Genomic DNA, 13,567 nt, shown 5'->3' on the forward strand with positions numbered 1-13,567 from the left:
CTAGCTAACAAAGCTTCTTCATAATAATGTAAAATAATTAATTAAAAAAAAGAATTCTGGCTGGAAAGATAAAAGGTTTTCTTACAGCTGTAAAGTTTTAGCAGATTTCACAACTATATGACCTAGGCCTCATCTAAAATGTTAGGCACTTCTTGACAGTAAATAGAGGTATCAAAAGTGATTTCTGTACTAGGAAGATGAAGATCATCTTACTGTCTCTGGTTGTAGTGTAAACAATCAAAAGCAATGAAGTGAGGTCAGAGGAACCAGATTTAGTGAAGATAAGTAGAAAAAGAAAGATATAAATTGGAAGCTGTTGCCGACTCTGACTACAGAGTCAAGTCAGCAAGTCTGTTTCAATAGTTTGAGTAGTATGGTTTAGATTGCTTTTAAAAGGTGCATCCCTAATTCAGGTATTTAAGAGTTGAGATAAAATACACGATTGATTGTCAAAAAACATAGGTTAAGATGATTTCTTATTCCACTAAGTTACTGAGTTCCTTGCCCTCCCTTCACCCCCTTGCCATTAAGACTGGATTTTGTGAGAATGAACTAGGGAAGGATAAGTTCCTTCACCAGGAAAATAGTTTCACCGTTAAGTGGTTTTCCATGCTTGCCCCTTTTTAAAATAGGGATATACTGAGTACTCCACTGCTTCTAGGTTAAGTATTGTGTGTATAGAGAGGGGGAGTCTTGTTAGCTCTTACTTCACAGAGGATTACATATCTAAATGTCAGTTACTGACTCATTCTGCAAACTTTTTAAGTACTATGCAATTGGGAAGCTCCTCAGACAGTGCCAAGAAACTTTATGTGGTAATAATTCTGCACTTTATTAATAGGCTTGTATTTTGGAAAGCTACATTCTTGTTAAATTGAATTTCTTAATAAACTTTAGTTTAGTAAATCCTGAGATCATAGACTCCATTGCAGGGGCTCTTTTGGTCCCCAAGCACAAATCTGAAGTTTTTACTTCATTTATAGGAAGCCCTACAATTTCTGAAGAATAAAATTCTCAAAAGGATTCAAGGTAAGTCAACGAGGCTGAGACAGACGTATCTATGTTTGAAAACCAGGTTTTACTTGAAAAACATCCAAGAAAGAAAATAAAAAGCAGTAATAAAATTGTTTTTATACAGATAGTCAAAGTCTTAAAAATAAGTTGAGGAAAAAATAAAGTTCCTATTTTATATAAATATATGAACATAACAGGCATATGAAAAACTTGGTGGAAGGCAGACATGCAGTTTTGTACTCAAATATCACTCTACCATTAAGGAAGTAATAAACTGCAGATGGTGAAATTGTGCTTTGTGAAAGCTGGGTTAGATACTGTAAGGAATCTGTGTTAACAAAGGCGGAGTTCAGGCCTGTAATTTCCATTCATATATATAAATACACACACATAAACACGTACATGCGCATGCAGACGTTTGTATCTACAACCATATATAAAACTAGTTCCTTTTCAAGTATAAGTCTACGTTAACAATGGTTTGCACAGCTAATTACTATGACATGAAGGAAATCTCTTTGAGCAGAAAATGCTACAAGAATAAATGTAATTTACCTATGTTGTGTAGACAGATACCTGATGCACTCAAGTGACAAACCTAAATTTTTAAACCCAGTTTAAACCTAGACTACTTCATGGAGCATAAAGTTACAGACTACACAAAGTGCAAATCTTCTCTAGGCTTGGTCTTGAGTTCAGGAGACATAGAGGCTACTCAACAACAGGGAATGGAACGTACTTGATTTCAACCTTCTTGCTAGCAATCAGACAAAAATTCACCTTTATTCTGCTTCATTTCAAAGAACAGAGCTACATAAAAATGAAGAAGCTTGTTAAAACAAGCTAAAAGGCAGGTGAAAGTCTTGATAGATAGCAGGCATACAGGTGACAGCAGAGTGTCAAGGCAAACACAGGCCGCCTGCCACCTCAAAGAGGCTTAAGAAAAATCTAACATAAAGCAAACATGGCTCCACTGGATCAGAAAACTTATTAAACTCAAAACACACCCTTTGAAAACAGAAGTTATGTTCATACAAAGAAGATAGAGAAAGGATGGTCAGCTTTGACAAGCTGCACGTAAACTTTCAGAAACACCTTGCAAAAACTACAACTGGTAAAAAATTATTTGAAATTAGCATGCAGTCCAGAAGTTACAATCACAACCTCATCTTCGTCATCATTCTTTCTCATCTCAAAGCAAGTACAGATCTCAAAAAGATACTAAGAAAAATCTCAGTGTAATCAGAGGGGTACAATGGCTTTCACACAGAACTCCCCCACCCCAAACCTAGGACTTTTCACTCTGAAATAACAGCAGAAATTATAAAAATCATAAGTGGCCTGAAGAATGAATAGATGACTCCTGTCCTTAACTTCTTTTAACAGAAGAAACAGGGTCATCAAGTGAAATCGGCATGTGGCAAGTTTAGAACATACAAAGAGAAAAAGTTCTCTCTACAGTATGGAGTTAAGCCACGAGCCCCGCCTCCTGCAGCGTGGTGTGATTGCCAGGAGTTTGCACTGATTGAGAAGTAAATAAAGAAAATTTCTAGAAGTTCAAGCACACCAAGACATGTCAAAGCCTGAAGAAACTTTCATAGCTCTCTGACTTGCACATCAGAATACTCTGGGGATCGTATCACTACATGCTTATCCTCTTTTAAAGTCATACTCAGACATCTATTACCGGTTGTGGCTGAACAGAAAATAATGAGCTAGACAGACCTCGCTGTGACACAATGCAACTGTTTGTTGTTCATGTTTTGGTGGCTACATGATGTTAGACATTCCCACCATACTTAACATAGCTACAAAAGGAAGTATTGCCATGACTGAATTATGATGAAGTTCAGTTGTTAGGTCTCTGGACTCTTTGTTCATCTGCATGCTAAAGTTTGGTGATTTGGTCAATACAGCTAGGCAAGATTACTTAGACATTTAGCTAAATACTTTCAAACTCTGTCACAACCTGGTCTAGACCAAAAGGCATCATTAGTCCTGGTGAGGCCTGGCAAGAGTAAGCCAACAGTGGGCTTCTGTTGCCCCTTTGATTACATGCTCACAACACTGTGAAACTGATACTCTATGTCACATTAAACAGACAAAATTAAAAGATAATAGATTTGGCCAAATCCAACACGCATGATAACATCTGTTATTTCTCCTGATCCAGCCTGAAAAAGAGAGACCTTTAAGAGTAAGATAGCAGAAATTAGAGTAGCCAAGAATGACAACAAGATAACACCTACTCATCCTGGCATTTTAATTTCATCTTACTCCCAATAATCCATTGGTTAAACTAAACCCAGTATTTTGGAAGTTAGGTCTAAATTCTGCTTCTTCATTTAACCTTTACTTTTTATGGGCTGGAAATAAGGCCTTGTGGTAAGATTGCTACAGAGGCAATGATATTTTGAAGAAAAATGCATTACTCACTGTTGCAACAGCTACACTACAGTTCTCTCTAATTATTACAAAAGATGAGAGAACAGACACCCTCATAAACTGAAAGATACATAGTCATGGCAGCACAGTTAACACAGTTGACTGCACCCACTTACTGGAATTCTGCTCTAGAAACTAATGACAGCAGGGAGACAAATAAGATTCTAGTAAGATTACTTACCTTTTCTTGTCTGTTCTCTAAACTTGACAAGCTGTATATTTTTAGATCCTGTATTTCATCTCACCATTCAAACTGCACTGTTAGAATAGAAGAGCTCTAGGATAAGTCCACATTACCGGCAATACTGATGAGAGTAAAACTAGGCAAAATTTTAATTCCTTTTTTCCAGACAATCTGCAGAACCATGAACTTCTGTTTTCTAAAGGCCAAAGCAATACAGCTGTGCTTGTTTCTCTGAACTGTTAATAGCATTAGAAAAAAAAACAATTCTTAAAAACTATGACTATGCAAATTTATAGATGGGGATAGGCTGGTTGGTTGTTTTTTTAAAGTCTAAGACATACAAATTTATGTACAGAAAAGAAAGAAGGAAGTTAACTAACTTCCTTGAAAATCTCAAGTTTTCCACCCTAAAATGGTTAAAACTCTGTAATAGTAATTTCAAATACAGGCAAGTTCACATTTGAGAACTGCCAAGGCAAAGCAAAAGCTGACTGCATGCCATTGCATTTTGTACTCAGGAGTACATTTATGTATAAATATGGGTATACTTTTTAAAATAAGCAACTGAAAAACAAAAGGCAAGTATTCTAACATCAGGTCAGTTTCTTTTCATATCTTGTGATTGATAGTGGACTTTAGGTCTTGCAATCACATAGTACAAACTCAAAGAATCCTACTCTCTAGTTTCACTCTTCAGAACACAGCAAATGTTTCGAAACTTTAGCTATACGTGACATATAATTTATGTTTAGGACAGTTATCCCGACTCCATTAAAGCAATAGCAGTCAAACAAACTACCCAACATAGTTAATAAGGAAAGTATAAGTTTATAAGAAAGTTTTATCACCATTTGTTTAAACAGACATAAACCACATTACACCAAAATCCTAGTAAACATCATAACTATTAAAGTTGTGTTCACATAGTTCCAGTGAAGAACATAGCTCACAGTAAACATTGAACAAATGTTAATATTCTCTGCTCAAATCATAGTCCTTATCATAGTTGATTTACACCAACCAGTTAAACATACATGGCTACTTAAAGGTACATGTCCAGTTACAAAAGAAAACACAAGAGACGGCTGTATATTGGAAGTGGAATCCATGTGGTCTGAATCCTAAAACATACAAATCATCCTGAAACCTTGGTGGGGCAGAGGCTGGGGGTGGTCATCTTCATTTTTTCTCTGGAGGTTCACGTTTTGCCCATTCCTCAAAGCCACCAGAATAGTGTTGAACTCTGAAAATATAGAGAAGATTAAGTGGTGCTATAAAGGGCTCTTGATAAAATTGTGGAAGAGGACATGGCAAAAGAAAGAAACACACAGAAATTCTCTGAAATTAAATATACTCGTACTTAATTTCACGGAGCCAGATACAGTATAAGGAATGCCAAACAGTGCTTCCTTCTAGTGTGTTCTGTAACACATTTCCTCCAAATGATGCTGGAGTGCTGGAGATCAAACATCAAGCAAGTAGTAGTAGGCTCACCAATTAAACAGTTTGCCATTGCCTTTTTTAAAAGGAGAGAACTGAGTCTGTGGTGGGAGATTTATACGGCATTATGGCTAGTATCTCAGGTATCATCAAATAAAAGCAGTACTCTGATCTTTAACTCCTTGTGAACCCACATGCTATGTAGATCTCACCCAAGCCTGTGAGGAACCAAACCTAAACAAAAGAAACAAAAACCCACCATGCAACACAACACAGACTCCTTCAATTAAGCAGCATGAAGAACATTTTGCACTTATTAAAATAATACATTTATAAAACAAGAGTGTACTTCTACTTTTTTTTGACTGAAATGGCCAGAATTATTCCAGTTCACAAACCGTTGTTCAGTAAAAACATGCAAACAACCAATTGTTGAAATTTCACCCTCTGTCTTCAAGTCAGTGATCTACCTTCTGTCAAGGGTGAAAGAATTCTGCCAACAAAATGCTGCTTTCATTTTCATTATATCAATCTCACTGTCTTTTAACTATTCCCTTCACTATTTTATATCTGGCAAACAATGCACTGGTTTACTGAAAGCAAGGGCATATTTTGCCTTTGGTGAACTGTACAGGTGGAACTGTAACTTAACAAAGGATGTTGTTTCATAAACTATTCAATAAAATTTAAGACTGTGCTTCTACGAAAATGGGCAGTTCTCTGCCTTTCCAGCATCCTGCCGCCACCCTCATGTCAGAACAAGTGCGTATGAAGCTGTCTAAGCAAGATTTTGGTGAGGGAGCCGCAACAAGTGGCAGAAGGACCTTCAGAGGCAGCATGGTCTTGCAGTAGCTTTTATCACTTGTAGCACATAAGCAGACTGCTGGGAAGTCTTTTCACAGGACAACACACTTCACTGTAACACCAAACAGCACGTTTCAAGGTTCAGTGGGGACAGGCAGCAGTTGTAGGCTCACCTGCTGAAACCCAAGGACACGGCAAAATCCAGTGCTTGTTTGCTTCTTCCTCCTGCCAAGCAGGAGAAAACCATCTGGTCCGACTTGGCAGGCATCTTCTGCTTGTACTGCTCCTTGAAGTCCCCCGGGCTCATCTGCAGAGCTTCCACTAACTCACTCACTGGGAAATACAGAAGAGAAGTGACACTTAATCTCCATCCACAAGTAGATTTATGCTGGCGGCTTTCAAACGCCTCTCGGAAAAGTCTAGTCCTACAACTTATTAGGTGCTGTTCAGCATGGCTCTTTTTTTTTCTTTTTTGCTAAATCATAATTTGTCCACACATTTGACCACCGAGCATAAAACGCTGTATTTCTGCGCAGCAGCCTGAGTATCTTACAAGGTATGTTGACGGACTCCGGGATTTTCCCAAATCTGTCAATCTCCCATCTCTCGCGGACATCTATGTGGAGGACATTGTTTCTTTTCAAGTCTTTGAACTCTTCGTAGGAAACGCAGCGCTGCGCGGCGGAGCAGAGGCTGCGGGACACGACGTTCACGGCCCTGGGCCCTGCGAGAGAGACGCGGCCCCTGAGCACGCCGAGAGCCGCGGAAGGCTCTTCCCGGCGACAGAGCCCCCCCCGCCCGCCCGCAGCCGCCGGGCCCGGAGGGGCGGCGCAGGGAGCGCTCCCCCGCCTCGCCGCCGCCGCCTCACCGCCCGCCGCCGCCCGCAGGACCCGCGCCGCCCGCAGGGCCCGCGCCGCCCGGCCCCAGCTCCGCATCGCCGCGCCCGCGCCCCGCCAAGATGGCGGCAGCCGCCCGCCCGGGCGCGGCCTGGCGCCGCCTCTGCCGCTGCCGCTGCCGCTGCGCTCCCGGACGGACACCGCGGCGTGCACAGCCCTGCCGAGCTCACACCTCGCCTGGACCTCCTCCTCCTTTTATTTGTTTATTTATTTATTTAATTTAAAAATAATTCTATAAGCAGGCTGGGGCTCTGGAGAAGGAGGGGTAACGACCCCTTAGCGACACAGCGAGGCAGGGAGAAAGGAGCTGTACCCCAAGAGGGGACCCTGCCGGGGTCGTTTTCCGGCTCGCTCCTCGAAGGAGAGCTTTCGCGCAGCTTGCCGACGCGTCCGCGCGCCTTCAGCAGTTGATAACCGAGATTATAAGCCACGGCGCGGTAGCACGGCTAAGCACGCGTGTCCGCGGCACCGGGTGTTCGCGCGGCGCGCGCGCAGGGGCGGGACGCGAGCCGAGCCGGATCTCCGGCAGAAATTTGTAGCTCAGTGTTTTTCACCGTGAACGCCCCGGCATCGGCAGCTCTCCGTTCCTATCAGAGGCGCGTGCCCGGCTGGCTGGACATCCCTCAGCTGTCTGTGCTTTTGCAGATAAGCGCAAAGACCTTGAAAACGGCTGAATCAGTCAACACGTGGAGTATAGTATGAACTTGTAGTTCCCACGCTGTCAGTGTGCTAAAAACCCATCACCTGGTTTTGGCAATATTTCATTTTTTGGTAGAAAAGACTAATTTATGCTGCAATCCTCTGTAAACTGGACTATTAGCAACGACCTCAGGCAGAGCTGCTGTGTTGTATAGCTTTTAGACGTATAGCCTTTAGGTATGTGACCGGTTTGGCTCTTGAGATTATAACACTTTGTTCAGAACAAGAATTAATGCCCACTGTTCTCTGTATTCACCATACATTGGAAAGTCAAAATGAAAATAAAAACTCAAAGTGGAAATAAAGATATAAATAGCTTTATCGTTACTGCATGTTAAAAACACTCACTAAAAAGGTAGCAGGGACTTGTTTGTTATGATAATAAAGTATTACAGTTCATCAGCACAGAGGCCTATACAGGAAAGCAAAGGGAATATAGAGGATGTTGCGGCTTCAGAAAAGGTGTATGCAATTCCCAGGGAGCTGCTTTAGGTGAGCCACCTCTGATACCAGGAAGAAAACAGCCCCAAACAGTTACCTTTACATGGAAATAGAAATACAGTTTAGGCCCTGATTTTGCAACATCTCCTCATACAAAACTGGCCCTGACTTAACAGTTCTGTGGGACAGACAGCCAGGATCAGGCCCTTCTCGTACTGTTTTTTCCTCTTGCGTACGTGTCTTGCTGACCAGGTTCAGAGGCCCACCTTGTGCTTAGCAGTGTTAATAGTGATCTTCTGGGTTCGACCTAACTGAAAGGTTTAGCGTAAGGCCAGGGACTAAAGAGCCATTCAAGTCTTACGAGTTATGCAGGAAATACTGCAAAGATCAGTTAAAGGTTTGACGGGTTTTCATGATAAATAATCATAGACCAGGCTAATGACACTGCTGCTGTGAAGGTCGACTGCAAAAGCTTGGCAAGTGTGTTTGATTCAGTGACAGTTGGGTTTTTTCAAGCATTTTGTGGCTACTTCATTCTATTTTTTTTATAAAAATCTCAAGAAGAGACATGGCTAAGATCTTGGTTCAGCTTTCTCTGCTCTCAATGAAGTTAAATGTCTTACTGGCAGAAGGCTTATTAGCAACTCTACATCTAAAAAGCAAGTTTTGTTAAATTCTACTTACATGTTGAATTCAGTCATAAAGATGAGTAGTTTAACCTTTAAACTACCAATCATATTTGCAGGTTTAAATCATAAGTTATTTTCTTTTGCTTTGTTGCTGGATCGATGGATTTGTCAGCTTAACATGTAACATTACTATTTTTACATTTTATTGTTCATCTGGTATTGATTATTTCATACTACTTTGATTTTTGAGTATATACATATATATATCTTTATAAAAGAACATGATGTCACTCCAAAATTTAAAAGATCACTTCCTAATCCCTGCCATAAAATATCAAACATGATCTGAAGAACAGTTGTTTCTTCCTCAGTAATCCCACTGTAATTTTATTCACAAAATATCACTGTTCTCTCTCCTTTCTAACCTAAATTTATGACTAAACATTGATAAAATATATAAACATTTAAAACATTTAATGAGTTTATGATAGCATTTCAGTGTGGGAATGTTCCCACTGATGCCATTAAGGCCTGAATTTCGCTGCATGTACAGCCTGAACAGCCTGAGTGGATAAACTGTACACAGATTTTTCACTACCACATACAGTACCAGCAAATGCTTTACACAGTTGGACTACTCACTCCATTGGTGCCTTCAATTTCAGTTCATTCAGCAGCTCCAGTCCCTGCTGCTTTATCAGAGCTAAGTGCTTTCCGTAAAGGAGTCAAATTGTTGAAAAACGTTAAAGTCTAAGGTAAAAGTAATAAAACCCACAAGACTGAAAACAGATTGGGAACTTTGAAACCAATGTACCCAAATTAATTCTAAAAGGAGTATCACTGTCATAACTGAGGAGAAAGGCTGATTTTTTTCCATTAACTGTGCTGCTTTTACCTCTGTAATTGTATATTTACATTTGCACTTGCTGTGGTCCCGTTAACAATTTTATGTCTAGTTTTGGTATGTTTTGATTTTGTGAACTGTCAGTCTTCCAGCTCCAAGGACTTTTTGTTAAGATAATGCCACTGTTGTTAGTGGAGAAATGAGAGTCCTTCTATTCAGTATGTTTTAAACAAGTATTACTACATATCTTTTATATATATATATATATATGCAATTTAACTGAGATTCCAGCCTTCTAAAGGCAGGCACATTGCATCTTTTCATTCATTAAACATGTATTTTGAGGACTATGTTGTTGAATCTTTACTAATAAACATTTTATTTCTCAAAATGAGAAGAAAATATTTTTCAGTACTGTAAAGTGTGACAAATTGAACTTGGCACATATAACTGGTTCACTAGCTGCCCTTCTGCCAGCCCTTCCATATGACCTCATTCTTGACAGACATTTGCAAATTGTCTCTTTGAAGCAGTGTATCTGTATGAGTTGAAGTTTTATACAGTTTTCATTTTCAGCAAGATATGGGTAGAACACAATCCTCTTGGAACTCTCTTTTGAAGTACATTTTACTGCATATTTGACCTGTAGTAAAACAAACAATGACCAAGATTACTCTACATTTATTGTATAGATAGCTAAGAAGAATCTAAATAAATCTAAGTTTCTAATAACTCTTTTCCTTCTTTTTTTTTTTTTTTTTTTTTTTTCCCAGAGGTAGCATATTCAGTTCTTCTCTCTGCTTGGCTTCGTGGCACTGCAATCCAGCACACACACAACCCCTCCTCATCAGCTTTCTTAATTTCCCCTCTTGGAACTCTCTCTCCATTTCTGCGCAGTCTCGCACACCCGTCTCCGGTGGCTTTATTTCCCAGCTGATTTACCCAGTCACATTCACCCTTGCGCATTCTGTATCCTCACTTTCTCTTTTGACTGCAGCCCTTATTGATTAAAGAAATGGTTTTCTCTGACCTCGGCCTCTGTCAAGTATTGCTGCCTTTCTGATTTTTCTATTATTGCACCCTCTTCTTTTGACTATCACTTTGGTTTCTTTTGTCAACTTTCAGCCTTCCCATAGACTGGTACTTCGCCTTCCCATAGCATTCTTCATCACGCCTTATTGTTTGCTCTTGGCTTTTGCTTTCTGCTTTGTTTTTAACTCTTTTCATGGCTTTTAATTCCTGATGATCTTCATGCTTCATTTTTCTTTGCCCTTGACCCTCCATTTTCTTTCATCACTAAACCGCAGACACAACTCAAATTCAACATTTGCTTTTTCTGCCTCTGCTTTTGTTTTGTTTAGTCCTTCCAGAGGAAAGTCGGGGACTTGGCTGACTAGGGTTATGAATATATGTTCCTAACATGCAACTCTAACTTATATCCGTGTTTCCCCAAGACAACAGAAACCCATGCACAAAAATCTTAGACATCTTTTTTATTATTATTATTTTTTAATTTGTCCTATCCTCACTCTCTGCTCAGAACAGAATCAGTTTCTTTCAGGGAGGGATCTCACCTGATCTTTTCCACCTCTGTGCTTGCTGACCCTTTCTGCCAGTCTCTGGACATTCTCCAGATACTTCAGTTCTCTTCTCCTGTGCTAAAGGAGTTTTAGGGGGAATCCCTTTACATCACACTGTCCCACTTTCACGCACATTCAGAGTTTCCTTTCCTTCCCTTAAAAGGTTAAATAATCGTTCAATCTAATTATTTTCCTCAGAGTGCAGCAACTCTTCCATTTCTCCTGTGCAGAGGAGAAGGAACCAACTTCTCTATCTAGTTTGTTTCCCAGGGATTACCCCGTCCTCCGTCTCCCTCTCACATATGAACTCAATGAACGCGGAGGTCACCACCAGGGTCTGGTGTCCCGCTGCTGTGGCGTGCAGCCTGCCTGGAGATCTTCGCGCTCAGCTGACACCACTGCCATTGAAGTGCTCCTGCCTAGCTCACCGCCTGCTTAATCCGTCAGCCTCCTTCAACAGTACTCTCTGACATGCTGTCTTTGCTGGGTCCAGTGACTTCGGGGTGCATGTTCCCCTAACCACTCCGGCAGTGTGGCTGCCGTTAGGACCACTACCCGGGACTATCCAGGTTCTCCTGGACAGCACTCCCTGCTTTGAGATGTTCCACAGCAACTTCATTCCTTCCCCCTTTTCCTCCCTAGGTCTCAGCTCTACCTAATCTTCTTCCATTAAGATCCCACTACTATCTCCACGACACGGGCACGCAAGCCTATCTCCTTAATTCAGACGTGCCTTCCCCTTAAACATAGTTTTCCTTTGCGGTTGCCTCTGGCCTCTCCCCGCGGATGAGGGCAGATTTCGGCCACACGTCGAGCTCAATCCCCAGCCCCGCTCGACCCGCTCCCCCGCGCCGCGCCGCGCCGGGGCCGGGACCGGGGCCGGGACCGGGGCCGGGGCCGGGGCCGCGCCGCCCGCCCTGCGCCTCCCGCCGGATCTCGCTCTCCCGCCGCTTCCCCTCGCCCGGGCGCCCCGCAGGGCCGCGCGTGCGGCGGCGGCGGCCGGGGCGGGGGAGCGGCGCGGCGCGGCGCGGCGGGGGCGGGCCGCGGCGGGCGGAGCGGCCCTGGCTGCGGCCCGGCTTCCTCCGCCGCTTCCTGCCGCCGCCCGTGCCTGCGCGCCCGCCGCCGCCGCTCCGTGAGTGCGGGGCGCCGGGGTGGGGGTGGGGAGGGAGCGGCGCTGCGCTGCGCGGCGCTGCGCGGCGCTGCGCGGGGGGCGCCCGAGCCGGGCCGAGCCGGGCCGGGCCGTGGCGATCCGGCGGCGCAGCGCGGCGGGGCGGGGCGGCCCCGCTGGGCCCGCGGCCTGCGGGCGGCCGGGCCCGGCGGAGCGGAGCGGAGCGCGCGCGGCGCGGCGCTTCCGCGGGCGCGCAGGGCCGCTGCGCTGCTCCGCGCCGCTCCGCGCCGCTCCGCGCCGCTCCTCTTAGGCGGGGCCCGGCGGCCGCTCTCGGCGGCGGGAGAGGGCCGACGCCGAGGAGGTGGGAGGGCCGCGAGGGCGCTGCGTGCCCCGGCCGCAGCTCGGCTCTCAGCGCGCCGCGCCGCCTTCGCTCTAGGTGCGCGCGGGGAAGGGGGATTTGCAGGACGGCACCTTAAAACCGCACAGAAATAAAGTAGAATACCAGTAACTAATAAGCAGATGACAATAACAACAAATACCGTTGTGCATTGTCTTTAGCTGTCACTATCCCCAAATTCCTTTACGCAGTGCTTTCATGTGGGCATATTTGCGGATTTCTGTTCGAGGGAAAGATTCCTTCCGCAGTCATTCCTGGCTTTTCAAGGCACGAACACGTGCCAGGTTGGTCGTAGAATATGCGTTGTAAAATTGCTTTGCAGTTTACTACAGTTGTAAATACTTTGTCGTGCTTCTTCAGGAACTACTGAAGAACTGCTTTCTGCAGTTTTGTTTCCGTGAGAGTCACAAGTACATAGCTAGCGTCTCAGGGGTTTTGCTGGTAACATCAATCGCAGATCAAGGACAAGTTGTTCTACTTTAGATGTGTCATCAAAACAAACTGGGGCAATTTGTATGTAGGGAGAAAATTGAATGAATCTTTTCTTCTCAGCAACCAGCCTTTGACTTTCAAAGAGCTCTAACTCATTTTTCTTAGTCCTTTACATTTTTAGTTTTCCAAAGTAGACAGAAAGTTATACATCAACATTAACTTCCCGTTTTAAAGTGACCTGCCCAGACTCAGCCTTTAGGCAATAGTGTAGCACATTAGAAGCTAAGATTTTAGCATATCAGCTTAACGTGTTATCCTGTGTGGGCTCCAGTATACTGTCTCACATGCCATACTACAACCACATTTCCTTTTTATTACTTGCTGTTACTTTACTTGCTCCTTCTATTTTGAGACTTTGCAGAATAAGTATTTCTCCCAGGTTTCTGCCCTTCATTTTCTTTTATGACATCTTGTGCCACCTTTTCCCGTTTTTTTTTGTCCCATGGCTATCCTGCCAAGACAGTGTGAGTTCAGTGTTTGTCCTGCAGCTGTTTCAGTTGCCACTCTCTCAAGTTTTCCATGGAGATGGGGCTGTTTACATCATTGTTCATGTCACTGGACTGCATAGGCTCTTTGAGGTCTCGTCTAACTGCC

At 43.4% G+C, this 13,567-nt stretch overlaps 2 protein-coding genes across 4 annotated transcripts in view; one reads left to right on the forward strand and one right to left on the reverse strand.

Annotated features, from left to right (window-relative positions):
* Positions 1-1,059: 1,059 nt before the first annotated feature.
* TSTD3 (thiosulfate sulfurtransferase like domain containing 3) lies at positions 1,060-6,822 on the reverse strand. The gene is made up of 4 exons (XM_062573078.1): positions 6,756-6,822; positions 6,441-6,611; positions 6,061-6,220; positions 1,060-4,886 (listed from the first exon to the last, which is right to left on the reverse strand). The coding sequence occupies exons 1-4, from the start codon at positions 6,820-6,822 to the stop codon at positions 4,823-4,825; spliced, it is 462 nt and encodes a 153-aa protein (XP_062429062.1). The 3' UTR covers positions 1,060-4,822.
* A 5,202-nt stretch (positions 6,823-12,024) lies between these two features.
* The window catches only part of USP45 (ubiquitin specific peptidase 45), a 57,029-nt gene continuing 55,486 nt past the window's right edge, over positions 12,025-13,567 (forward strand). For 2 of the 3 annotated variants that reach the window (XM_062572709.1, XM_062572711.1), the window contains exon 1: positions 12,025-12,108. The gene's annotated coding sequence lies outside the window, so the exon portion shown is untranslated. The remainder of the gene's footprint in view (positions 12,109-13,567) is intronic. The other variant, XM_062572710.1, reaches the window with a different exon arrangement.

The sequence above is a fragment of the Rhea pennata genome, chromosome 3 (assembly GCF_028389875.1).
Source record: "Rhea pennata isolate bPtePen1 chromosome 3, bPtePen1.pri, whole genome shotgun sequence".
Taxonomy (NCBI): domain Eukaryota; kingdom Metazoa; phylum Chordata; class Aves; order Rheiformes; family Rheidae; genus Rhea; species Rhea pennata.